The 24,485-nt window shown below is 42.9% G+C and overlaps 1 protein-coding gene across 4 annotated transcripts in view; it reads left to right on the plus strand.

Moving 5' to 3' along the window:
- Positions 1–24,485, plus strand: part of PCSK5 (proprotein convertase subtilisin/kexin type 5) — a 639,880-nt gene that overhangs the window by 284,383 nt on the left and 331,012 nt on the right. For all 4 annotated transcript variants that reach the window (XM_068236619.1, XM_068236638.1, XM_068236648.1 and 1 more), the window contains exon 8: positions 3,626–3,838. In XM_068236619.1, the coding sequence (XP_068092720.1) occupies positions 3,626–3,838 (213 nt within the window). The remainder of the gene's footprint in view (positions 1–3,625; positions 3,839–24,485) is intronic.

The raw sequence follows: 24,485 nt of genomic DNA on the forward strand, positions 1-24,485 counted from the left end.
GCAGTGTAGGAGGGGGCGCAGAATTCATTCAGCTGTCATTCCTAATTGTGTTTGAAGCAGAAAGAAATAAGAAAAGGGGATACATGGCAGTTACTGCAAGCCAGATAACTAGATATTAAGGTGTTGGGGAGGTTGTGGGCCCTGTGGCGCCTCTTAGTCTAATAGCAATCAGTGTGTGATGGCTGGGGTGGCAGGGATGGAGGGGCGCACTTTGGTGTCTCAGCCTTGGGTGCTGGAGGACCTTGTCCCGGCTCTGCTATTCAGCATGGTGGGCTATTACTTGGAAAGTCAACAATGAGCTTTTGCCAAGCAGAAATTGCCATTTGCCTTACTTTTGCCTTAAAGGACAACTGAACTGAGAGGCATATAGGAGGTTGCCGTTTTTATTTCCTTTTAACCATTACCAGTGTCCTTGAAGTCCTGATGATCTCTTTTGCTGCAGTAGTGTCTGAATCACACACCTGAAACAAGCATGGTGCTAATCCAGTCAGACTTCATTCAGAGAACCTGATCTGCTGCATGCTTGTTCAGGGTCTATGGCTAAATGTATTGGAAGCAGAGGATCAGCAGGACAGCCAAGCAATTTGCATCGTTTAAAAGGAAATGAATATGGCAGCCTCCATATCCCTCTCACTTCTGGTGTCCTCTACAGACAACCAATAGACAGGATCTCTGATTGCCTTTCAGCAGTCTAAGCACATTATTTTGATATAAAAAGTTTTTATCGAACATAGAATTTCATTTCTTACTTTTACAGTTGTTTTCAAACAATTGTTTTCTTTATTCTAAATGGCTGTGAACAATGTATCTTCCTTTTACAGAACTGATGACATAATCTGAATACTACATGCCTAATAATTTAGAATTATGTTAATATATTGGCAGTGTGTGTAATTAGGGACATGAATAATTTACTGTAAGATTTATTTAGGAAGTTTCAAGTTTGTTTACCTGATTGTAATTTACTTGCTATGTAAGCTAAAGGGGATTATTTTTCATGAGTACTATTAGTATTCTATTAGTATTCTAATATACAGGAGCAATGTTTTAGCTCATTTTGCCTGGAGGTTTCCACAAGAGTAGACAAACTATTACATAAAGGGTCCCTAAAGTGGCATGAATGAAAGACGTGTGTGTGAAGTCACAAGCATACAACTAGGTTTCTTTTTTCCTTTTTTTTTTCAAAGTAAGGAGTAAAGTGTACCGGGCCGAAGCTCAGGTACAAAATCAGATACTTACCTTAAGTTGTCCCCCGTCGCTGAGCGTCGCTAATCACATCGGGGCCGCGCAGCTCCTCTTCCTTCAGCATGGCTGCACAATAGCCAACCGAATCCTCCCATGCATGCGCAGTAAGCCGGAGCTGTAGCCTCCGTGCTGCTGCGCATGCACGGGCGGGCCCGCGCTGCTACTGCGTGGCCATGATAGATGAAGAGGAGCTGTGTGGCCCCAATATGGAGGGGGCCAGGCTCAGTAACGGGGATCTTCCGAACACCAAGGAAAGCCACAATAGGATCTTGAGGCTTAACACTCTTCATGGTAAGTATCTGATTTTTAACCCGAGCTAAGGCTCAGGTTCACTTTAAGAATCCAGGGTGTAAAATGACTCTTTCTTTGCAGGACCTGGGTGGGATTGTCGCATATTTGTCACTGATAACTAATTAAAGGCCATAACATTTTTGCATGGCAAAGAACACTGTCATTATTCAACACAGACTTTTAAGACTTTGGGATTCTATGAAAGTCCTATTTAGGAGTTGGACTACAAACACAATTATTTATCTCATCAGTTTATTTTCAGGCTTGCTTTATGGTATACCTTTAATAATTGCACGCATCATGAAGTAACAGCTTACATATCTGCAGAGAGTTGTGTGAGAGTTGCAATCTTGCTGGTATAATCAGTATCTAAACAAGTAATTTGAAAATGTGTATACCAGCAAATTTATATGAGGCTTAGTAAATAGAATTTCTACATATTGTTGTAGCGCTTACTGGATTTTTTTTTTTTGCATTTATAGTCAGTAGGGAATAAGTGGGATATTCCCCTTCCAGGTATAGCTGCTGATTGATCAAAGGCGCAACACTGTTTCTATTTCTATTTAGGAGAAGGACTACAAACACAATTATTTATCTCATCAGGTTATTTTCAGGCTTGCTTTATGGTATACCTGACTGCCTGTATCATAAAGTAACAGTCATGCTTACATATCTGCATGTGTGAGAGTTGCAATCTTGCTGGAATAATCAGCACCATAGAAACAAAAGTGAAAATTTACATCAATTTTAAGTCTTCTGAATTTTGAGTTGCCCCAGCCTGCGATCAAATAGTATTGACTGTGAGCAAATAGCAGTTTGTTCAAATTTTGCTTATATCCACCCTTATTAGACCTAATGTAGTAGTGGTCATATAAGCTGATTAGCTCTTTACATCACCACAGGAACATTACTAATGAGATAATGGGCATATGTGTATCCTGTGTCTTGTACTATTTGAAAACTGTTGATGCAAAAGTCTCTACTGAAGAAAGCTCAACTGAAGGCATGAGGCAAATATTTTTCCCCACCAAACACTTGCAGTTTTAATGCCCCTCTGGCTTCCTCGAACCAGAGATGGAGAGATAGAAACCTCCGAGGCTCATAGAGAAATTTTCACATTAGGCTTTCTTCTCGCCTCATATACTCAGTAGGGGTGCATAGAGAGCTAGCTAAAAGAACTAAGAAATTACTTTGTAAATGACTTTCTTTTAAATTTTGTTTCACACCACATTATGTTTTCTCCTCAGTATTCTAAGTGATCTCTGTGAGAAAGTGAGTGAGAACTTATTTTCAAAAAACAAACTAATGACATCAGTCTATGCTTAATAAACCTCATAAATGCACTGCATGTTTTCAGCAACTGGTTTTGCTGTTGTTGTTCCTTTCAGCAATTAATTTTCAAAACACAGTATCCTGTTTAGATAAACTTGTGTTTTTAGGCACATCAGTAGAATTCAACAGCTGGTTTAGCATAAATATCGGGGCATTAGCACTTCACAAAGTCATCTAAGCACCCTTTTTGTTTGCTGTGAAGTAAATATGAAACAAATAAAGATGGCAATTTTCTGTGAAAAGTTCAAATGTATTTAATGCATTTGTGCAGCACAATTAAAAAATGCATACTAGCTTATTTAGAAATCCAGTGTTTCAGCTGCTGATAATTAAAATAATAATTCATACTTCATTATTCCGCTTATCTGAAAACTGTTTCCATGGCTTTCTGGTTGTCACATACATCATTGTAGGCAGTGGGACCAATTTAAGGAAATACAAATTGCCACATGACTCATTTTGAAAGTGTTCCATGATTGAATAACTGTTAGTAAGCTAAAACACACCTACATATGTGGAGAACTTCATACAAGCAGATTTTTTTACTGCTCCCAGTGTCCTATTAAAGTTCCAGCACAGTGAAAAATCTTTGGCACTGACCTGCTCTGTGTTTCTTTGTAGGGCAGCCTTGCAATATATGGTCTGTCTGTTATGTTACATGTTAACGTGAACACAGTCCCTGTTATTTTTTTGACATCGCACTTTGTGTTGTACATTATTTCTAATGTTGCTTTGCAATGTTTGTGTCCCTTTGTAGGGCAGACGAGGATATGGATCAATATTTGTATGGGCTTCAGGCAATGGAGGTAGAAGTAGAGACCACTGCTCCTGCGATGGCTATACCAATAGCATCTACACAATCTCCATTAGCAGCACAACAGAAAGTGGTAAAAAGCCCTGGTACTTGGAAGAATGTGCATCAACACTGGCTACAACATACAGCAGTGGGGAATCCTACGACAGAAAAGTGGTATGACGTTTTATCAAAATTGTCATCATGTTAATGTTTCTCCCATGTTGAAGTTCTAAAAATGGCTGGAACACTCCAATAGGGAGTTTGTATTAGAGCTGTTGTCACAGCAACAATCTCCTACTTCCAGTAACTTCAATGCGGGGAGGGATATTGGGCTAATGCATTTCAGCGGGCTCGGCCGCCTTTCTCAAAGCCAGTATAACTTCTTAATTCCTTTTTATCATTAAAAACGTTTATATTACGTGCATTTTTCTCAACGGAAATCTGTTTAACTAAGATTTGTATACCTATTTGAGGTATGATGACTGTATGCTGTACTGTAAGATCTACTGACTGTAGAGCATGACTGTATGCTCTACTGTATGAATTTTCATAAACACCAATAGACCAGCTTATAGTTCCAGGTGCCTACCTAGCGTACGTTAAAAAAGGGCGCCGGGAAAAAAGGGCGCAGGGTTTTAAACGATAATCATGAATAACGTTTAAACAAAAATTTGTGCTATATTTCGTTTAAAAATAATGTTTTATAAAGTTATAAATCATTAAATAATGTGTATGAAATGGGCAATTTTAAAAACGTTAATCTTCCCTGTTTAAAAAGTGAAATTTATAATGTTTTATAAAACATTAATAAGAATTTTACTAAAGCTATACCTAACCCTACTATCACACAGAACCCTCCCTGTACCTATCCCTAACCCCTAGACCCCCCTGTTGGTGCCTAAACCTAAGACCCCCCTGTTGGTGCCTAAACCTAAGACCCCCCTATTGGTGCCTAAACCTAAGACCCCCCTGTTGGTGCCTAAACCTAGGACCCCCCTGTTGGTGCCTAAACCTAAGACCCCCCTGTTGGTGCCTAAACCTAAGACCCCTCTGTTGGTGCCTAAACCTAAGACCCCCCTGTTGGTGCCTAAACCTAAGACCCCCCTGTTGGTGCCTAAACCTAAGACCCCCCTGTTGGTGCCTAAACCTAAGACCCCCCTGGTGGTGCCTAAACCTAAGACCCCCCTGTTGGTGCCTAAACCTAAGACCCCTCTGTTGGTGCCTAAACCTAAGACCCCCCTGTTGGTGCCTAAACCTAAGACCCCCCTGTTGGTGCCTAAACCTAAGACCCCCCTGGTGGTGCCTAAACCTAAGACCCCCCTGTTGGTGCCTAAACCTAAGACCCCCCTGTTGGTGCCTAAACCTAAGACCTCCCTGGTGGTGCCTAAACCTAAGACGCCCCTGTGATAAGCATTAATAACGTTTTTAAAAAAAATATGGTGTGGTTTTTCGTTTAAAAATGTTAAAAAAAAATATTGTACGGTTTTTCGTTTAAAAGTAATGTTTAAAAAAAATATTGTACTGTTTTTCGTTTAAAAATAATGTTTAAAAAATTATAAATCATTGAATAATGGGTATTAATGAGAAGCAGTTATAAAACATTAAAAGTCTCCGGGCGCCGCTTTTAAAACTTTATTTTTCTCCGGCGCCCTTTTTTCCTGTTGGGCGCCCATTAAACGATATTTATTATGGGAGTGAATGGCGGCGCCCTTTTTGTCCACTTGCCTCATGCGCCCAAATTTCCTGCTTCCGCCTACCTAGGGACTTCCTTAATAAGAGTGGCATTATAAAGGCCTATAACAATAATTTTGTATATATACAACAAATACTCCCAGCGCCACCTTTCTATTTATTTATCATTTAGGCCCGGTTCACATTAGCGGTGGCCGTCCGGAATCGCCGTGCCGGAGCCGGACCGCTTGCAGAACGGACGGAACGGACGCACGGCAATAGCAATGAAAGCCTATGCGTCCGTTCACATGCGTCCGTTCTGCCGGACCGGAGCCGGACCGGATCCGGACCGGATCCGGACTCCGGCGTCCGTTCCAACATGCGCTATTTTTTGGTCCGGCTCCTCCGGCAGCCGTATCCGGAGCGGAGCCGGACTGCACCATCCGGCCAATACAAAGCAATGAGAGCCGGAGAGCGCACAACACACTGGCTACAAAAACCGGACGTTCTACCCCACTTCCTATGCATTTTGGATGGGGACCACATGGGCCCAGCGTTCAAAGAGTGGGGCAGCAGCGATTTCATGCTGGAGCTCGTTTTGGCAGCAACATGTCTGATGTCTGATAACGAGGAGGCGAACAACAGGAAGGAGAGAATTCCCAGGTTTACGAGTAAAAAATGCCTGGATCCATGGTCCCAACTGCAGTCTCTGTATCCACGGATGGTCTCCACACGTCCACCTGTCTCCAACAATGACCCCAGACCCTTCTGCTGACCTCCCAGACCCCAGGTATTTACAGGATGGTATCTCCTTAAGAAACCGGATCCGGACCGCAACCGTGTTCACACCGCACGGAAACCGGATGCAAACGGACCGGATCCGGACCGGATCCGGATAGGAACCATACGGATCAGGTCCGGTCCGGCTCCGGTGCGGTCCGGACATCCGGTGCGGTTTTGACAAAACCGCAAGTGTGAACGGGGCCTAACTTCTGTATTTGGGGTAGTGGGTACCCAGATTAATTGGTTAGCAGCGGGTGAAACAACATTCTAGTTACAAAAAGTTTTTAAAAGGTGGAGAGGCGCTTAGGTGGTATGGGAGTACAGATGGGGATAGTGTGGTTCTTTTCACCCGCTGCTGTTCACTGGCCAGGGGTTCCCAACCACCTCTGGTTGTGTTATAAATGGAGTCTATATAGGTATGAACAGCGCTGAGAGTAGTAGTTGGATAATATAAGCTTTAATAGATTGTTGTGGTCTGTATATATTCAGGATAGATTTCAAAGCACAAGGTCAAATGCTAGAAATACAGAATTTAAAATCTGTACAAAGTCTCACAGCATATAGCTAGAGTGCATATATTGCATACACGTACCCTGTGTGTGTTTAGGATTAATATTCAATCAAAAAAATCCCTATTCAAAGGTACAAAAAATATATAAAATCGCATAGCATGTAATTCAAATCCATATATTGCATACAGTTGTGTTATAAATGGAGTCTATATAGGTATGAACAACTCTGAGAGTAGTAATTGGATAATATAAGCTTTAATAGATTGTTATGGCTTGTATATATTCAGAATAAATTTCAAGGCACAAGGTCAAATGCTAAAAATACAGAATTTAAAATCTATAAAAGGTTGCACCGCATATAGCTAGAGTGCATATAATGCATACACATACCCTGCGTATGTTTAGGATTAATATTCCTAAACATACGCCCCCCTGAGGGGCGACAGGCTACTGAATGAGATTATCCCAGAGAAACCATCTTTCATTTACAGGAAACCAGGCACAATTGGACTCAAGATTGCCACAGCAGCCAATAGCAAGAGACAAGAGAATAGAAAAACAAAGAACGGTGGGTTTGTACGCAGTGGGAGATGCAAATGCTGCCAAAGGACAAGAGGATACAGTAAGGTTACCACAATCAACTCAGGCAAAACGGAGTATAAAATTAGAGACCTTATAAGATGTGACACAAAAGGGGTAATCTACAGCATCATTTGCCCCTGTGATAAGATATATGTAGGGAGGACGAAGAGGTGACTCAGAGAGAGGGTTAATGAACATCTCCGTAATATTGAAAAGGGTTGGAACGGCCACCCACTCTCTAAGCACTACAAAAGGCATCACAAGTGCAGTGTCCTGGATACAAAATTTATGGGGTTAGAAATTGTGACCAAGGACAGTAGGGGGGGCGATTACATCTCAAAAATGTCCTGTAAGGAAGGATACTGGATTTTTGAACTAGACTCCATGGCACCAAAGGGACTGAACATGGAGTTCGAGTTGTTTGGGTTCCTGTGAGTATGAGTGGGGTGGAGCCACCGATGCACTGATCCATCCGATGCCTAGGTATAACACCAGGAATTCCCTCCATCGGGGGCGCCACCTACACCTGGCACTCTCCCTACCCCAGGGCCCTTCATTCTATATGCACGCCTCCTTTTCTGTGGTGCCACCCACACCTGGTACCCCACCCCCTGATCAATCCATCCCCATACCACTCCCCAATCTCTCTCCCCCCCCCTTTCCCCCACTGCTCCACACTCCTTTCCCCCGCTCCCACCCACCTCCCCCTCCTTCCTACTCTCCTCACTAACACTTGGAGCTGGTAGGGACACATGCATAAATCAGCATGTGTAATATATAAACCGAAGATGGGACAAAGTACAAGCGGGGGGAAATTGAACTTACAACATGTGTGATAACCTGGCCTCATGCCCCTATGCATGGTGTCAAAACCACGTTTTGAGTGGTGTTTAAGTTACCTCCATAAACAAAGAACTATGGAACTAATACAAAGGGATTGAGGAAGAGAAAGGACTACTGTCTCTTTAAGACTGGAGTGCATTATGGGAAAGACATGTGACCAGACATGTGACCAGAAAAGACAATATATCCAGGATTTGCTGAGACACTGGTATACTTCCATTAAGCTTTGATAAAGGCGGCCGGGACCGCAGAAACGCGTCAGCTGGAGGGATATAGCGTGTGAGCAGGGCTATCAGGTACTGCAGACCAGAAGACCCAACGCTTGCGAACACGCTAGAAGGGTGACGTCACCATCCATACCCGGAAGCATACCACCGGTGTCTAGGCAGACCCGGAAGGACTCTTGTCACACTGCACAGCTCTCACGCTGTCAGGGAGCACTTACACTGGAACTGGAGCGCTGCAACCAGCGGAAGATACGCACCTGGATTGCGGACAAGGACATTTGGAGCCTCGCACAGGACGATACCAACCGCTGTACACCTGGATAGCTGCAGGAGCGTGAGTACCCCCGTTGATCCGTTCATCAAGTTTGTGATCCACCATTATCTACATCCGGCGGAATTGCCGCAAGCGCAATTGAAGCGCAACCACGAGAAGTACTCTAAACTCAGTCTCTACTGCTAGAATATCCATCATTCATCATCCCCTCCCTCCCCCCCACTGCTCTCGGACATTTTGGTCCTAGAATTCTCTGACCAATTTTTTTTTTCCCCCTTAGCACATCTTTGTGCATAAACAGCATCGGGTGGCTCAGGAGTGAATGGGGGTTGATTGTTGAATGTAGACTGAATATTGCATTCTTTGTCACAGAATTTATGGTGAATACTCCTAATGCGGTGTAAACTTTTACAACTTTTATAACAACCGAGTTAGCTGTATGCAATATATGCATTTGAATTACGTACTATGCGATTTTAAATATTTTGAACTTTTGAATAGTGGTCTTTTTTTGATTGAGTATTAATCCTAAACATACGCAGGGTATGTGTAAGCATTATATGCACTCTAGCTATATGCGGTGCAACCTTTTATAGATTTTAAATTCTGTATTTTTAGCATTTGACCTTGTGCCTTGAAATTTATTCTGAATATATACAGACCACAACAATCTATTAAAGCTTATATTATCCAACTACTACTCTCAGCGCTGTTCATACCTATATAGACAACATTCTAGTTACAATCCCTACAAGCGCCCTCCATCTTTGATTGATTTAAGTCAAGAGAATGGTCCAGGAAGACAAGAGAAGAGGTGATTTCTCTTCACAGGGAGGGCAATGGCTATAAGAAGATTGCAAAGAGGTTAAACATACCAAGAGACACCATAGGAAGCATCATTCGCAAATTCAAGGCAAAGGGCACTGTTGAAATGCTACCTGGTCGTGGCAGAAAAAAGATGCTGACTTTGACTGCTGTGTGCTACCTGAAGCGCAAAGTGGAGAAAAGTCCTTGTGTGACTGCTGAGGAACTGAAAAAAGATTTGTCAGATGCAGGTACTGAAGTTTCAGGTCAGACAATAAGGCGCACACTGCGTAATGAAGGCCTCCATGCCAGAACTCCCAGGCACACCCCCTTGCTGTCTCCAAAGAATAAGAAGAGTCGACTGCAGTATGCCAAAAGTTATGTGGACAAACCACAAACGTTTTGGGATAGTGTTCTGTGGACTGATGAATCAAAATTATAACTGTTTGGGCCCATGGATCAACGCTATGTTTGGAGGAGGAAGAACAAGGCCTATGAAGAAAATAACACCTTGCCTACTGTGAAGCATGGCGGGTGTCAATCATGTTTTGGGGCTGTTTTGCTTCTGCAGGTACAGGGAAGCTTTAGCGTGTGCAAGGTACCATGAATTCTCTTCAGTACCCGGAGATATTGGCCTCGATTCACTAACCGGCGCTAAGCCGGTTAGAAGGCCTCGACACTTACTGGACGCAAACCACAGCGTTAGGTGGTTTGCGCTCACAGGACCACCCACATTGCGCGCAGCGCGGCGGGACAGTAATAGTGCGCAGTGCGACAATATCACACCCGGCGCCTTATAAATGTCGATATCGTCGCACCACACACTATTACTGTCCTGCCGCGCTGCGCACGATATGGGTGGTCTTGTGCGCGATGTAGCTTTGCGGGACTATTAGTGCCCGCAAAGCTACTTATGGGGCACTAAGCGGCTGTTCACTCTCGCGCTAACACTTAGCACCGGTTAGTGAATCAAGCCCATTGGATGAAAATGTGATGCAGTCCGTCACAAACCTGAGCCCTGGGGACGTTGGACCTTTCAACAGGACAATGATCGCAAGCATACCTCCAAGTCCACTAGAGCATGGTTGCAGATTAAAGGCTGGAACATTTTGGAGTGGCCATCGCAGTCACCAGACTTAAATCCGATTGAGTACCTCTGGTGGGACTTAAAGGGAAGGTTCAGGGAGGGTGGGTAAAAAATAAAAATCAATTTCCACTTACCTGGGGCTTCCTCCAGCCCGTGGCAGGCAGGAGGTGCCCTCGCCGCCACTCCGCAGGCTCCCGGTGGCCGACCCGACCTGGCCATGCCGGCTGCCAGGTCGGGCTCTTCTGCGCTCCAAGGCCCGGAACTTCTACGTCCCACGCCGGCGTGCTGACATCATCAGACGTCCTCCGGGCTCTACTGTGCAGGCGCAGTAGTTCTGCGCCTGCGCAGTAGAGCCCGGAGGATGTCCGATGACGTCAGCGCGCCGGCGTGGGACGCAGAAGTTCCGGGCCTTGGAGCGCAGAAGAGCCCGACCTGGCAGCCGGCCTGGCCAGGTCGGGTCGGCCACCGGAGACCACCGGGAGCCTGCGGAGCGGCGGCGAGGGCACCTCCTGCCTGCCACGGGCTGGAGGAAGTCCCAGGTAAGTGGAAATTGATTTTTGTTTTTTACCCACCCTCCCTGAACCTTCCCTTTAAAGAAAGCAGTTGCAACGCGCAAGCCTAAGAATGTGACTGAACTGGAGGCTTTTGCCCATGAAGAATGGGCTAAGATACCCATAGATCGCTGCAAGTCTCTTGTGTCAAGCTATGCTTCACGTTTAAAAGCTGTTATAAATGGAAAAGGATGTTGTACTAAGTACTAAGAATGAATGTCACTTGGGGGCTGAATAAAACTGATAATGATGTGAGCACAGAAAAGACATTTGTGGTTATTTCATTATAAATGTTATGTTATATTTGTCTGACTTACAAGTGCCTCCTTGATTTAATTGTAAACAAGATGACTGAAATGATCAAAATCAATTTTAAACTGTCCAAACACTTAATTTCAGTGGGGTTGAATAACTTTGAACACCAACTGTAAGTATGCTCATATAATATATGGCAAATAGGGATGGCCAAAGAGATGCTGCATTTGATTGGTCCAAATCTAAGCTGCATTTTGCATAGAATTAGCATAAGATTTGCATTAACTCAGAATTCTTAGCATCTAAGGCAATCATAGAATTTATTATAGAAGTGTGTTAGATTTTCTGTAATAACAATTATAACAATTATAACATTCCTCCTTATGGGAAGTTAGAACAAGATTTCTTCTTACTTTTCTTTAAGTGAACTTTTGCCAAAAAGTGCAATTTAAGTTTTAGGGAAAACGAGGAATCTAACAGCATTTTTCACAGAGAACAGGCGAAAGGTCAAACTTCTCTAATAGCAAAAAGCACAGCAATAAAAACACTCTTTTAGTAGTGTTTAAAAAATGTAGAATTGAGGAGATTTGACACAGTTCCGCAGCAAAGTCACCAAAAACAGGAAGTGAGGTAAAATCTGCCCATTGTTGATAAAGACAGAGTTAACATCTGACAATAGTTTTAAGCTTTCCCCTCTGTACAACACTTGGATAAAAAATGTCAGCTGGAGTTACACTTCAAAGCAGAATCCAGGCAAACCAGTCTTTGATTCCTTTTCTCAACCCTGCACATAGTCAATTTATTTTATAGTCTTACAGACATACCATTTTCTCAGTCTTAGAAATATTGACCTGACCATATTGTTCTGTGCTGTGATAGCAGCTTGTCTAGGGTTCATCTTTCATTTGCCGACACAAGTTAGTTCTAAAGTACATGGGACATGCTGCGTCTTCAGAGCTTTCTGTCTTCCCTCTTCTGACCATAGCTTTAACCAGTAAAAATACGATTATTGTGTTCAGGGACAGCAAGGGAGTGAATGGAAGAGTTTTGAATGGATAGTGGGGTGTATAAATGTCTGCCCCAATGTGTGCTGGACTGGCCAAGCATGTATCCAGACCTAAACCCATTGAGCATCTGTGGGGCATCCTCAAAGGGAAGTTGGAGGAACGCAAGGTCTTTAAAGGGAAGGTTCAGGGAACTCTTGAAAAAAATAAAAATCCCTATCCACTTACCTGGGGCTTCCTCCAGCCCGTGGCAGGCAGGAGGTGCCCTCGCCGCCGCTCCAGAGGCTTCCGGTCGTCTTCGGTGGCCGACCCGACCTGGCCAGGCCGGCTGCCAGGTCGGGCTCTTCTGCGCTCCATGGCCGGGCTCTTCTGCGTCCCACGCCGGCGCGACGTCCTCCGGGCTGTACTGCACAGGCGCAGTAGTTCTGCGCCTGCGCAGTACAGCCCGGAGGACGCCCGATGACGTCAGCGCGCCCACCTGGGACGCAGAAGAGCCTGGCCATGGAGCGCAGAAGAGCCCGACCTGGCAGCCGGCCTGGCCAGGTCGGGTCGGCCACCGAAGACGACCGGAAGCCTCTGGAGCGGCGGCGAGGGCACCTCCTGCCTGCCACGGGCTGGAGGAAGCCCCAGGTAAGTGGATAGGGATTTTTATTTTTTTCAAGGTTTCCCTGGACCTTCACTTTAAGAGAGTGGAAGAGGATTCCAGGGGCAACTTGTGAAGCTCTAGTGAACTCTATGCCCAAGAGGGTTACAGCAGTGCTGGATAATAATGATGGGCACACAATGTATTCATACTTTGGAGACAATTTTAACATTGTTCACTCAGGTGTGTGCTCACTTTTGTTGCCAGCGGTCTACAAATTGTAGGTAAAAAGGAACAATGTGAGTGAAGCAAGCACCCACCCATAAACAAGGGACCAAAGTTAGCAGTGTGCCAAGACCAGTGTCCCCAGGTATCAAGGTGGACACAGAAATCCAGCAAAACAGCAAAATAAACATTTTACTGAAGCACATTATAAAGTGTGGCTGTGTCCAGCAGCTTGCTGCTTCAGGCTATGCAGCCGTTCTCCAAACTGTGCAGTCAAAATACCCATCTTGGAGGTTCCAACCATTGCTAATTTTCTGAGTTATTTTGAAGGGGCAGCAAATCTACACGCTGACTACTTTATATTGTAACAAGTTGTCATAGCTTCAGTGTTGACCCATTATTATTTGTATTTATATAGCGCTGACATCTTCCATAGCGCTGTACAGAGTATATTATCTTGTCACTTTATTGTACCTCAGAGGGGCTCACAATCTAGTCCCTACCATAGTCCTATGTCTATATTGTGTAGTGTATGTATCATAGTCTAGGGCCAATTTAGGGGGAAGCCAATGAACTATCTGTATGTTTTGGGATGTGGCAGGACATCACAGGGAGAACATACAAACTCAGTGCAGATAGTGCCCTTGCTGGGATTTGAACCGAGGACCCAGTGCTGCAAGGTGATTTTGCTAACCATTATGCCACTGTGCTGCCCTGAGCAGCATGAAAAGATACAATAAAATATTTACAGAAATGTGAGAGGTGTACTCACTATTGTGATATACTATTGTGCCACAGTCAGGGGATATTACCTGATAGGACACCGAGTGCTGTGATGCAATAGGTGATTCTGATGTAGCTCCCATTACCCTCTGTGGATACAGCTTTGGAGTCTGTCCCACAGCAGGAGATCGTGAGGACAGCAATGAATAGTCTCCAACTTGATTTACTGTAAACAGACACATTTTTCTTGTACAGCTAAAAGAGAGAAAAATGGGGATGGTAGGGATAAAGAGGGTTGTTTGTTCTATCCATAGTTCATCTTTTAACTTCAGACCATAAACAAGGAAAAGGGCCGAGAGCCAGCCAAAATATGACTAGTTCCCACTTTTCATTAAGCTACTTTCTGTAAAAGATCTTAAATAAATAATCTCAATCGCCTTTTCACCCGTATGAGAAAGCTGGGTTATCGTGTGCATGGTGAACTGAGTTATAGAGTTTCCTCTTCCAAACGTAAATAACAGAAAGATAATGAGTAAAAGAAAGTCAGTGTTTATTTTTTTCCACAACCCCAGTATGTAGCCAGTATACGGCACAGCAAGGCTTGCCTCCTATCACAGGGTCTGTTAGGGTCATGTTTATATCATTACATCAGACATATTGCAGCAGGCTTCTTTATATGAACTGTTTACATTTCACTAGGAACAATCTTAAAGTATCACTTCAGTATAAATGTAGGATCTGTACATTTAAATTGAAAGCAAATATCAGTGTTTGACAGGCCCTAATGCCTCTTACTTCCTCTGCACATGTTGACTTCCTAATACTGACAATCCTTCCTAGCATGTTGTGATTAATGAGCCTATCCCAGCATGGTATTGAATTTGGAACATCATGTCAGCTATTGAAGTTTTCCTGCCTGTTGGTGGTCTTATGCCCTTCTTATTTCCTTCTTAAGATAGATGGAAGACCTCTGTGAAAGTGAATGCTTTATAGCTGAAAGCCTTGTTTCAGATCTCTCTAGTAATTATGCTTAAACACCCCAACTCCTGTCAACAGCTCCCCTTTGAAAGAGTCCTGATGGATTTTCCAGTCAGGGAGATTTCTCTAGGTATTATCCACTTGCTCTGGTAGCCAAGACAATAAAGTATAAATCAGACTGCAGATGTTTTAGTGGAGCATGCCAAAGCTGTAATATTTGTTCTGATAGTTTGGCAGAAGAGATTCTCATTTCACATTACAGCAAATCTAAGCAACAAAAATGTCAGTAGGAGTGTAAAAAATATTCAGCAGCTGCATTTTTTGGGGTTGTTAGTAAACAGTACTATAACGCTTTCCAGTAATCACTGGCCAATACCCAGCTCACAGAGGAACTGACAACTCTTATACAAAACAAACAACAAATTATTAAAACATGTGTACAATAATAAAGAGTTTATTTCATTTTCTTGAAAGGCTTTTTTGTACATCACATTTATTGAATACACAACATTAACATTTTGCATGTTGCTATCCTCAAGTGCATGATTGCTATAGCATTGCTGCCACTGTTCTGCAATCAGGACCGTGGGCAGCACCATACATCAAGCCTATTTATCAAGCCTGGATTTCTTTAGTTTGTATTCACAGTGTGCAGTATGTGACTTTGACCTTTTCTGAGTTCTGATCACATGGTATTACACGTGATCGGGACTCAGAAGATCAATGTCAGTGTTACAGTGCCACCTGGTGGTGGAAGAGGGGCCACCCTCTGTTTCAGATGTTTTTCTTGTAGTACTGTCAATGAAATACAGTGTCAGTGCACTACATATCTATAGTAAAGAAAGTTAAAAGGCACTGGGAAAACAGTCTGATTTCGTGGTGATTTGCTAATAGGATAAATAGTCTGCTTAGCAGCTATGTGCAGTAGAGGTTCATCTTGGAACTGCTAAACATGGGTTTAAAAATTGTGTCCTTCTGCATCCACAGCATTTCCATTGCATGTAACTATCATGCAAGTAGCACTGGCTAAACATATCAATGGACAGGAACCACAATTCTGGATCTAGGCACCTTGTATGTAAATCTGAAGCATTCTGATAAATTGTGGACTTGTCACATCTGCCTATCCACAAACACATACTTATATACAATTTCGGTTAGCTGCAGCAGGAAGAATTTTGTTTTATATATATGTTATTGCTAGTCAATGCATATCAATGTAAGAAAAATTGGAGAATGTAATTCTTTAACCTTCCTGGCGGTAACCCCGGGGTAAGCCGCGCAGGAGGTTTTCTCAGGCCCTGCTGGGCTGATCTGCGTAATTTTTTTTTTTTGCTGAACGCAGCTAGCACTTTGCTAGCTGCGTCAGCACACCGATCGCCGCCGCCCCGCGTCGATTCGCCACTATCCGTGCTGCCGCAGAGCCCCCCCCCCCCCCTAGACCCCTGTGCTACCTGGCCTATCAGCGCCAGGCAGCGCTAAGGGATGGATCGGGTCTCCCTTAGACGTCACGACGTCCATGACGTCGGTGACGTCATCCCGCCCCGTTGCCATGGCGACGGGGGAAGCCCTCCAGGAAATCCCGTTCTTTGAACGGGATTTCCTGATCGCCTATCGCCGGAGGCGATCGGAGGGGCTGGGGGGATGCCGCTGAGCAGCGGCTATCATGTAGCGAGCCCTCGCTACATGATTTTAAAGAAAAAAAAAAAGCAAAAAAACGGCAGCGCTGCCCCCTGGCGGTTTTTAATAGATCGCCAGGAGGGTTAATACCGCCTTCCTTGATTAAATGCACTTATATATTTGTTTCCCTATGAGGATTAACTACAATTCCGAAAGGGATTTAAACACTTCCCTACCACAGGTTATTTCCTTTTAAAAACCACAACAATTTTCACATATAGAGATGTGACGAATGGTTCCCGAACCGTTCGCTGGCGAACATCTCTGAATCCATGGGGGTTTTACTACTTCCGGGTCGCTCTGACCCGGAGTAGTACGCCTGCGCTGCCCGGCGAAGCGCGTCCTCGATCGCGCTCCTGTTGCCGGGCATTTTCTGTGCATGTGCGTGAAGTCATGAACGGCATCACGCTCATGTGCAGAGAGTGCCCGGCAACAGGAGCGCGATCTAGGACGCGCTCCGCCGGGCAACGCAGGCGTACTACTCCAGGTCAGAGCGACCCGGAAGTAGTAAAACCTCCCGAGATGTTCGCCGGGCGAACAGTTCGTCACATCTCTATTCACGTATCACATTCCTCTCATTTATTTTGCAAGAACTTTATCGCTACTTATCACACCAAAATGACCTATGTATTGATTTTTGCTGGACAACTAGGTTTTATTGGGTGGTACTTTTTGCTAAGAATTATTTGATTTCCTATTCATTTTAAAAAGAAAAATGACTTTTTTTATGGGTTTTCAGCGATTATAGTTTAAAAATAAAAAGTGCTTCTGTAGATAAAACCTGCACTTTTTACTTGCCTATTTGTCCTGATTATTACAACATTTAAATCATGTCCCTAGCAAAATGTATGATGACAATATTGTTACAATATTGTAATTGGGAATAAAAGTGTATTTTTTCCATTTTGTGTGTCTTCATACTACATATTCATAATTACAAGCCATTATTTGCACAAATAACAGTAATATACCCTCATGACAAACATATTAAAAAAGTCCCTAAGATAACTAATTATGTATTTTTTTGAATGCTTTCACTTAATGTATGTAAGTGTATTTTGAATTTTTGTCCACTAGATGTCCCCACACTTTGTCCTGTAAACTGTGAACAGTACACAGGAAGTGTACAGGCATATCGCTGATGTCGATGATCATTCATTACAGACACTTTTATTGGCTTTGAGAATACTTGTTCCTAATCACCAAGAGCGATCGGGCTGCAAGTACAAAGAAACAGATAAACATATCTATGCCCCTGATCTGCAAGTGAAATTATTAGGGGAGTAGATATTCCTCCCAAGGATCCAGAACTGGTTAAATGGGTTATATTAGCAGATAAACATAGTGCTATCATAAGCCGTGTTATAACTATTTGAAAAATTATATACACGATTAACTTGTTACATTAAAAGCACTCAATGGACATTTTCTCTATTGAAATTATTTAAATATATATATATTACACTCACAAACACGCACACACGCACACACAAACAAAAGCCACTAATTTAGAAAATCACACCATGTTCCCTCCTACCCTGAAGCGGGGACTAGATTGACGTTTGACAATTGATTAAATATTTACACATCCACTACATGAGCAAAACTCATTATAATTATACACAGTGGTATGATTGCATCACTGTTACCAAGAATGGGTCACTTCTAAGATGTTATTATAACCAGGCGTATGATAATACTTTGATAGTGAGATTAAACCTCACATGGGAACAAAGGAATAAGTATATATTTTTTTGCTTCAATAGTTTTTATTGAAGTTTTCAAAAGAAACATAACATATAAATACTCTTTGCAACTGAAAATATATAGTCTGAAGCATAAATAACATAACATAATCCAAGACTCAAACTATGCCCTCTACCCAATTATCTTGGCCACTCTGGGCTTGGTGATAGGAGCAGAAGAGCCCTGGGCAAATTAATAAGTATATTTTTTTTATTGATTGGCCTAAAGTTTAAGGACTTACAAAGGTAGTGGTGCTTGGCACTATTGCTACCTGCAGTGGCGTAGGGGTGGTATAGTCCATGTAATCAAAGTGGCTGTCTATTCCTACAGATAGAAAAGGTTTCCTGAGGTATCTTCCACACGACGCTCCATTGCACAGTAGACAGAGTATTAAGAGTAGCCCTAATGCAGTACCTAGTGGAATGCCTGGGGAGTGGCGAGGAAGAGACACTGCTTTTTGTGTTAGAAGGCCCTCATTATATTTTTAAACATAATAATAACTTTAAATGTATCCCCTGCAGTGATCCATAACAGGGATGCTTGGATACCCCCAATTCTGGATTTGAGTGGTTTTGATCACGGCTCCACCCACTTCCAGATCAGCCGTGATCGTAATTACAGATGGAGATGGAGTTCCGAATTAGAATGTGATCACAAGTCTAAATTATGCATTACACCTGTGATTACGAGTCGGAATTCCATGGTTAATTTAACTGTTAATAGCAAAGCCCCCGCACCGGCTAGAAATACCACATTTGCAGGGTATGTTAAGAAGAAAAGTGGAAACGAGAAAAAAATCAGAAAGACCTAATAGTTTTTGAGAAAATCGATTTTAAAGTTAGAGGGAAAAAATAGCTAAGTCACAGCGCTAAAATGACAGATAATGTATTACCATGTATATAAATGTATTTTTTTTAATGTTCAGAGTGTGGGAAATAAAAAAAAATGACATGGGGTCCCCCCTCCCGAACCTATTTAACCCCTTGTCCCTCATGCAGGCTGGGATATCCAGAATGCGGAGCCCTAGCCAAATGGGGGTTAGCACCCTGAGCTATACCAGCCCACATGGTATGGGGGGGGGGGGGGGGGGCTTGGAGCCAAAATTTAAAGATGCTTTAGCTCTAGCTATACTTAGTATACTGTAGCTAGAGCTGTGCGGCTGGTGGTGGTGTGTGCCGTGGCGGTGTGTGGCCACCCCCATACCATGGACCATGTGGGCTGGTATAGCTCAGGGTGGGAAGCCCCACTCAGCCGGGGCTCCGAATTCTGGCTTTCCCAGTCTGCATGGGGGACAGTGGGTTAGCAAGGCTCAGATGGGGGGACACCATGTCAATTTAAAAAAAAAAAAATTCCCACACTCTGAACATAAAAGGAAAAAAAACATTAATATATGGGGGCTTTGCTATTAACCGTTAAAGTAATCAGGGAATTCCGACTAGTGATTACGGCTGTGAACCGGGATTAGGGATCGAATGCGGATGAAATTACAGATGCATTCTAAATCACCATCTGTGATCACAGCTCATCACGAATTACAATTTCGAGCCCATGATTGCTCAAATCGTCCCGTAATCACGGTTACCTGTGATTCCGAGGTCGTGATGAGCATGCTTGTTCCATAATAGTATATATAAATAGCGATGCCTTTTTAAGATGGCCTGAGGCAGACATAAAACTTCTGGCATTACTTAATCCAACTGAAAAGTAATCTGCGGAGAAATGTCTGTGAGCTCCTCTGAAGTAGTTCACAGGAAATGCAACATGTTTATCTGCAAATGGTATATGAAACTACTAAAGTGACATCTGAATTGATTTTTTTTAAATGGGGCCATGTGACCATGACTATTCTTATTAAATTATCTGGGAGATAAAACAGCAAGACTTTTTTATGACCGATCTTTGTAAAATGTTTATCACTATACTTCAGACTGATCTCTTTCAGCTGAATTTCCACTACCTCCACTAATCTCTTTCAGCTGAATTTCCACTACCTCCTGCGGTGTTTGGCTACATCTTTTCATGCGCATATTTGTGGACACCATGCGTGGTCGTGCGCCATCTAACACATGTTTTCCGTAGCCTTGCAAAGTTTGTCAGTGTACTAATGCACACAGTGTCCAGAGAAAAATGGCCTGCAGTCAGTTTTTTTTCTGCGCACTTGTGAATGAAAAATACATTTCGATGGAAACAGCTCATTGACTTTAAATGGGTCATCAGTTTTAATGTTTTTTTGCATTCGTTAGTGAACAAAAAAGCACCAACACTGGAATGTAGTGGAAACTCACCCTTAGAGAATCTACCCATTTTGTGTTCCTGTGAGATGGCGGCAGTCAGCCTACAGGTGTTCTGATACTTACCTTGAGACCCTGCTCACTGACCTGAGGACGTGGGCAGATGCCCATGAAATGCCTTGTTTTTGTTTTCAATAAACTACCATTTTTTAGTCTGAACTATGTTTTATCCTGAGGTAAGTTCCTCTTAACTTTCAAAAAGTGTTTTATATTTTGGGGGAACCTCCTTCCCTTCCAAGTTGTGCTTCAGAATGGTTACTCAAACCACTGTTTATGACCCTGAGAGAGCAGAAATACAGCCTGCACAGCAAAAGAAAATATTTCACAAGTATCTAGGGTAGAGCCCAGAAAAAGCTCAAACAAACAAATGCTATTAACAGAATCAAGAGAATCATAACGGCTGTGGCTGCATTACTTATATCCTGGCATTTACAGGTTGCTTTGCTTACAACATTTGTCAGCTAATCTGTCATTGATGTTTATATTTTTTAGTGTTTTCTTTTGCATGAGTTTATTGTTGAGTTAGTGTGTGGTCTGGAGCTGTAAAAGTTGGCTTCTGAGTATACATTGGAATTTGTAGACATCACAGTTTCCTGTTAAATAGAGCAGCTATAAAGTATAAGAATGTTTTTACCATTACTAAATATTGGTATTGGTAAAAGCGGTGCTAGGAAAACTATTTTGCTTATTTTTCTTTATTTACATATATATTTTTGTATTTAATGTTATATTTTTATGTATTTTTTAATTTCATTTGTATCTATGTAAAAACATATTAGAAAGTAATAAAAATGATGATTAGCCAGTACAGTAGTTAAAAATTCAAGAATGGGATAAAGGAAGTTAATGAATAGCTTCATGCCCAAAGATTAGGCAAGTACAGTATACTATCCATATATACTTGTGAAAATTGTTGGATTGGGAAGGAAAAATAGAATAACTATATGCAGCCTGCAGTAGTTAATACATACAAAGAGAGATTGTTGGCATAATATTGAATACATATTATGATAATTATACAAGAAATCAATAGTACATAATAGTACAGGATATCAGTGAGCATATATAAATAGCAACAGATCTGATGGCGGGATCGTAAGGCGCCCTTCTGGCATACTAAAGGAAAGTTGTGATGCATTTCATAGTGGAGGAACTACTTCATCAGGGGTCAGATAATGAGCAAGCCATCAGGAAAATTATGGGGGTTAAGCTGTCTCACACACACCCAGAAAGCATATTAATTTAAAGGATAGGTCCAAGCAAAATAAAAAAAAATGAGTTTCACTTACCTGGGGCTTCTACCAGCCCCATGCAGCCATCCTGTGCCCTCGTAGTCACTCACTGCTGCTCCAGTCCCCCGCTGGCAGCTTGCCGACCTCGGAGGTCAGGGGGCCGCATTGCGTACATTTTTACGCATACCTGCTAGTGCAGGAACATTAACACATACATTTTTACGTGTTAGTGGTTCAACGCGTAAAAATGTACGCATTGAACTAGTAATGCGTAAAAATGTATGTGTAAATGTTCCTTCACTAGCGGCAATGCGTAAAAATGTACGCATTGTGGCCCGCCGACCTCCGAGGTCGGCAAGCTGCCAGCGGGGGACTGGAGCAGCAGTGAGTGACTACGAGGGCACAGGATGGCTGCATGGGGCTGGTAGAAGCCCCAGGTAAGTGAAACTCATTTTTACATTTTGCTTGGACCTTCTGTAACGATTGGTGTCAGCAAGCACGGATTTTCTGATTATTGGTGATCTGCAGTATCACCAATAATACAGATGTTATACCTGATTATGTGGTGATCTGCAGTATCACCAATAATACAGATGTTATACCTGATTATGTGGTGACCTGCAGAATTACCAATAATACAAGTATAGCAAGACACAGGACACACAGGTGTAAGATAATGTTTTGGTGCAACAGTAATATTGGAGGAGATACCCACTATCCCAGAGGCGCTGGTGGAACGGGGTATCTCTAAGGAACACAGTACTCAGTACCCCAGAAGGCTGGAGACTCAGAGCAATGGTGATAGTTTCACTAGAGGAGCGGGTGATACACAGTGAGACAATGTAGAGTGATCACTCGATGGGCGAGTGATTCAGACTGTACTGCAGCCAGTGATTCCCTGAGGGGCAGAGGATCCCGACAGTGCTGTATTAACTAGTCACCTGAGGAGCAGGTGCTTAGGACTGTACTGCAGCTATCAACCTGAGGAGCAGGTGATAAGGACTGTACTGCAGCTAGCAACCTGAGGAGCAGGTGATGAAGACTGTACTGCAGCTATCAACCTGAGGAGCGGGTGATTCAGACTATACTGCAGCTATCTACCTGAGGAACAGGTGATTCAGACTATACTGCAGCTATCTACCTGAGGAGCAGGTGATTCAGACTATACTGCAGCTATCTACCTGAGGAGCAGGTGATAACTAAACTGAGAGTCCCTCACCAGGACTAAGCTCCCTGGTGAGAGCAGAAGAGTCAGACAAGCAGGTTCAGCAACACACGGACAGATACGGTACAGAGACAGGAAGCTAAATCAGAGTAGTAGTTCAGGCAGAGTCGGCAACTTATATCAGATAGGCAAAGGTACTGAATCAGAGAGCAGAAGAATAGTCAAACTAGGTCATAACAAATAATACAATTCAATTAGTACTTTAAGCTATCAACAGAATCTGGCTAAGTGTGGATCCACAGCTCCAGCTGGTTCTAGCACACTTTGGGATCTGACTAGGTCTGAGTGCTAACACGTAGCATATGCAACAGAAGACGCAGGACAACTGACAGTCAGGTCCTATATATACTAAACGCGCTCTATAGCGCCGCCCCAATCACTCAGCCAATCCAGAGCATAGCTGGAGTCAGCTGACCGAGTGATTAGCTGACTCCCCATCTAGATGCATAAAGGTCCTTTCGCTCCGCGCGCGCGAGTAGCCCTTAGTCTATGAGCGATAGAAGGACCAGGCAAAGCACCAGCATGTAACTGTGCGGCAGAAACCGCCGGCTGCGGCGCGGAGATAGCCGCCATGGCGCTTGCTGTTGCGGCGGTATCTCCGCTATCCATTACACCTTCCCTTTAAGGAATGTATATATATATATTGTGTACATTTCTCCCAGAGTAAAAGGCACCATACATTGCTTTTCTCTTATGTTGCTGTCACTTGTTGTAGTCACTACCTAAAAATTATAGTATTTCCTTTATTCTTTAGAAGAGCACTCATGGAAAGGATCTGTATAAGGATGTCAGTCAGCACACTATTGCACACTATTTTGGCAGCTGGACTGAGCAACTGCTGTTCAGTAAGTGCTTTTAAAAATATTAAAAATACCTTGAGAACCCTCCATGAGGAAATGGGCTACTCCAAAGCATGTCAGATCTGTCAGGATTTTGCTGACTACTGTAAGTAACAGCAACATAGGAAAGAATTAATTTGTAGTGCATTTTTACTCTGGGACAAATGCACATTTTATACATACGTATACACATGCACTTTGAATTTTACTATTTTTTTGTGACCCTTTGAAGTGAACATCCAGAATAAAAATCTACTCAGCAGCACTGAAAAGGCATGGTGTTTCTTTAACAGTTTCACAGCATCAGAACTTTGTTTTTCTTACCCAAGCCTCATTTTTAGCTGCACTGAAGAAAACTGAACGGGCATTTTCCCCTGATGCTGCGCAAAGCATGATGGGATTTCTGATGTTTTAGTTCTCCGTTTGCTGTTTTGGCGCAAATTCGTTTTTTTACATTTTGAAATTGAGACTTTAAGCCTAGTGCGCGCAGCTGGGATAGGTGATCAGGACAATTGGAACTGTGTCTAATGCTCCCTGTCACCTCCTTTCAACCAAAAAGATGGCTGCCCCATGAAAAAGATGGCTACCCCCCTGCAATCACAAACATTTGCCTGTTCTTTTAAAACAGGGTGGGTAAGAGATGATATTATTTATCTATTTTAATTAACATAACTAATGTAACTTAATGTTTGTTTAGGCTGAAGTT

Source organism: Hyperolius riggenbachi, chromosome 1 (genome assembly GCF_040937935.1).
Source record: "Hyperolius riggenbachi isolate aHypRig1 chromosome 1, aHypRig1.pri, whole genome shotgun sequence".
In the NCBI taxonomy this organism is placed as follows: Eukaryota; Metazoa; Chordata; class Amphibia; order Anura; family Hyperoliidae; genus Hyperolius; species Hyperolius riggenbachi.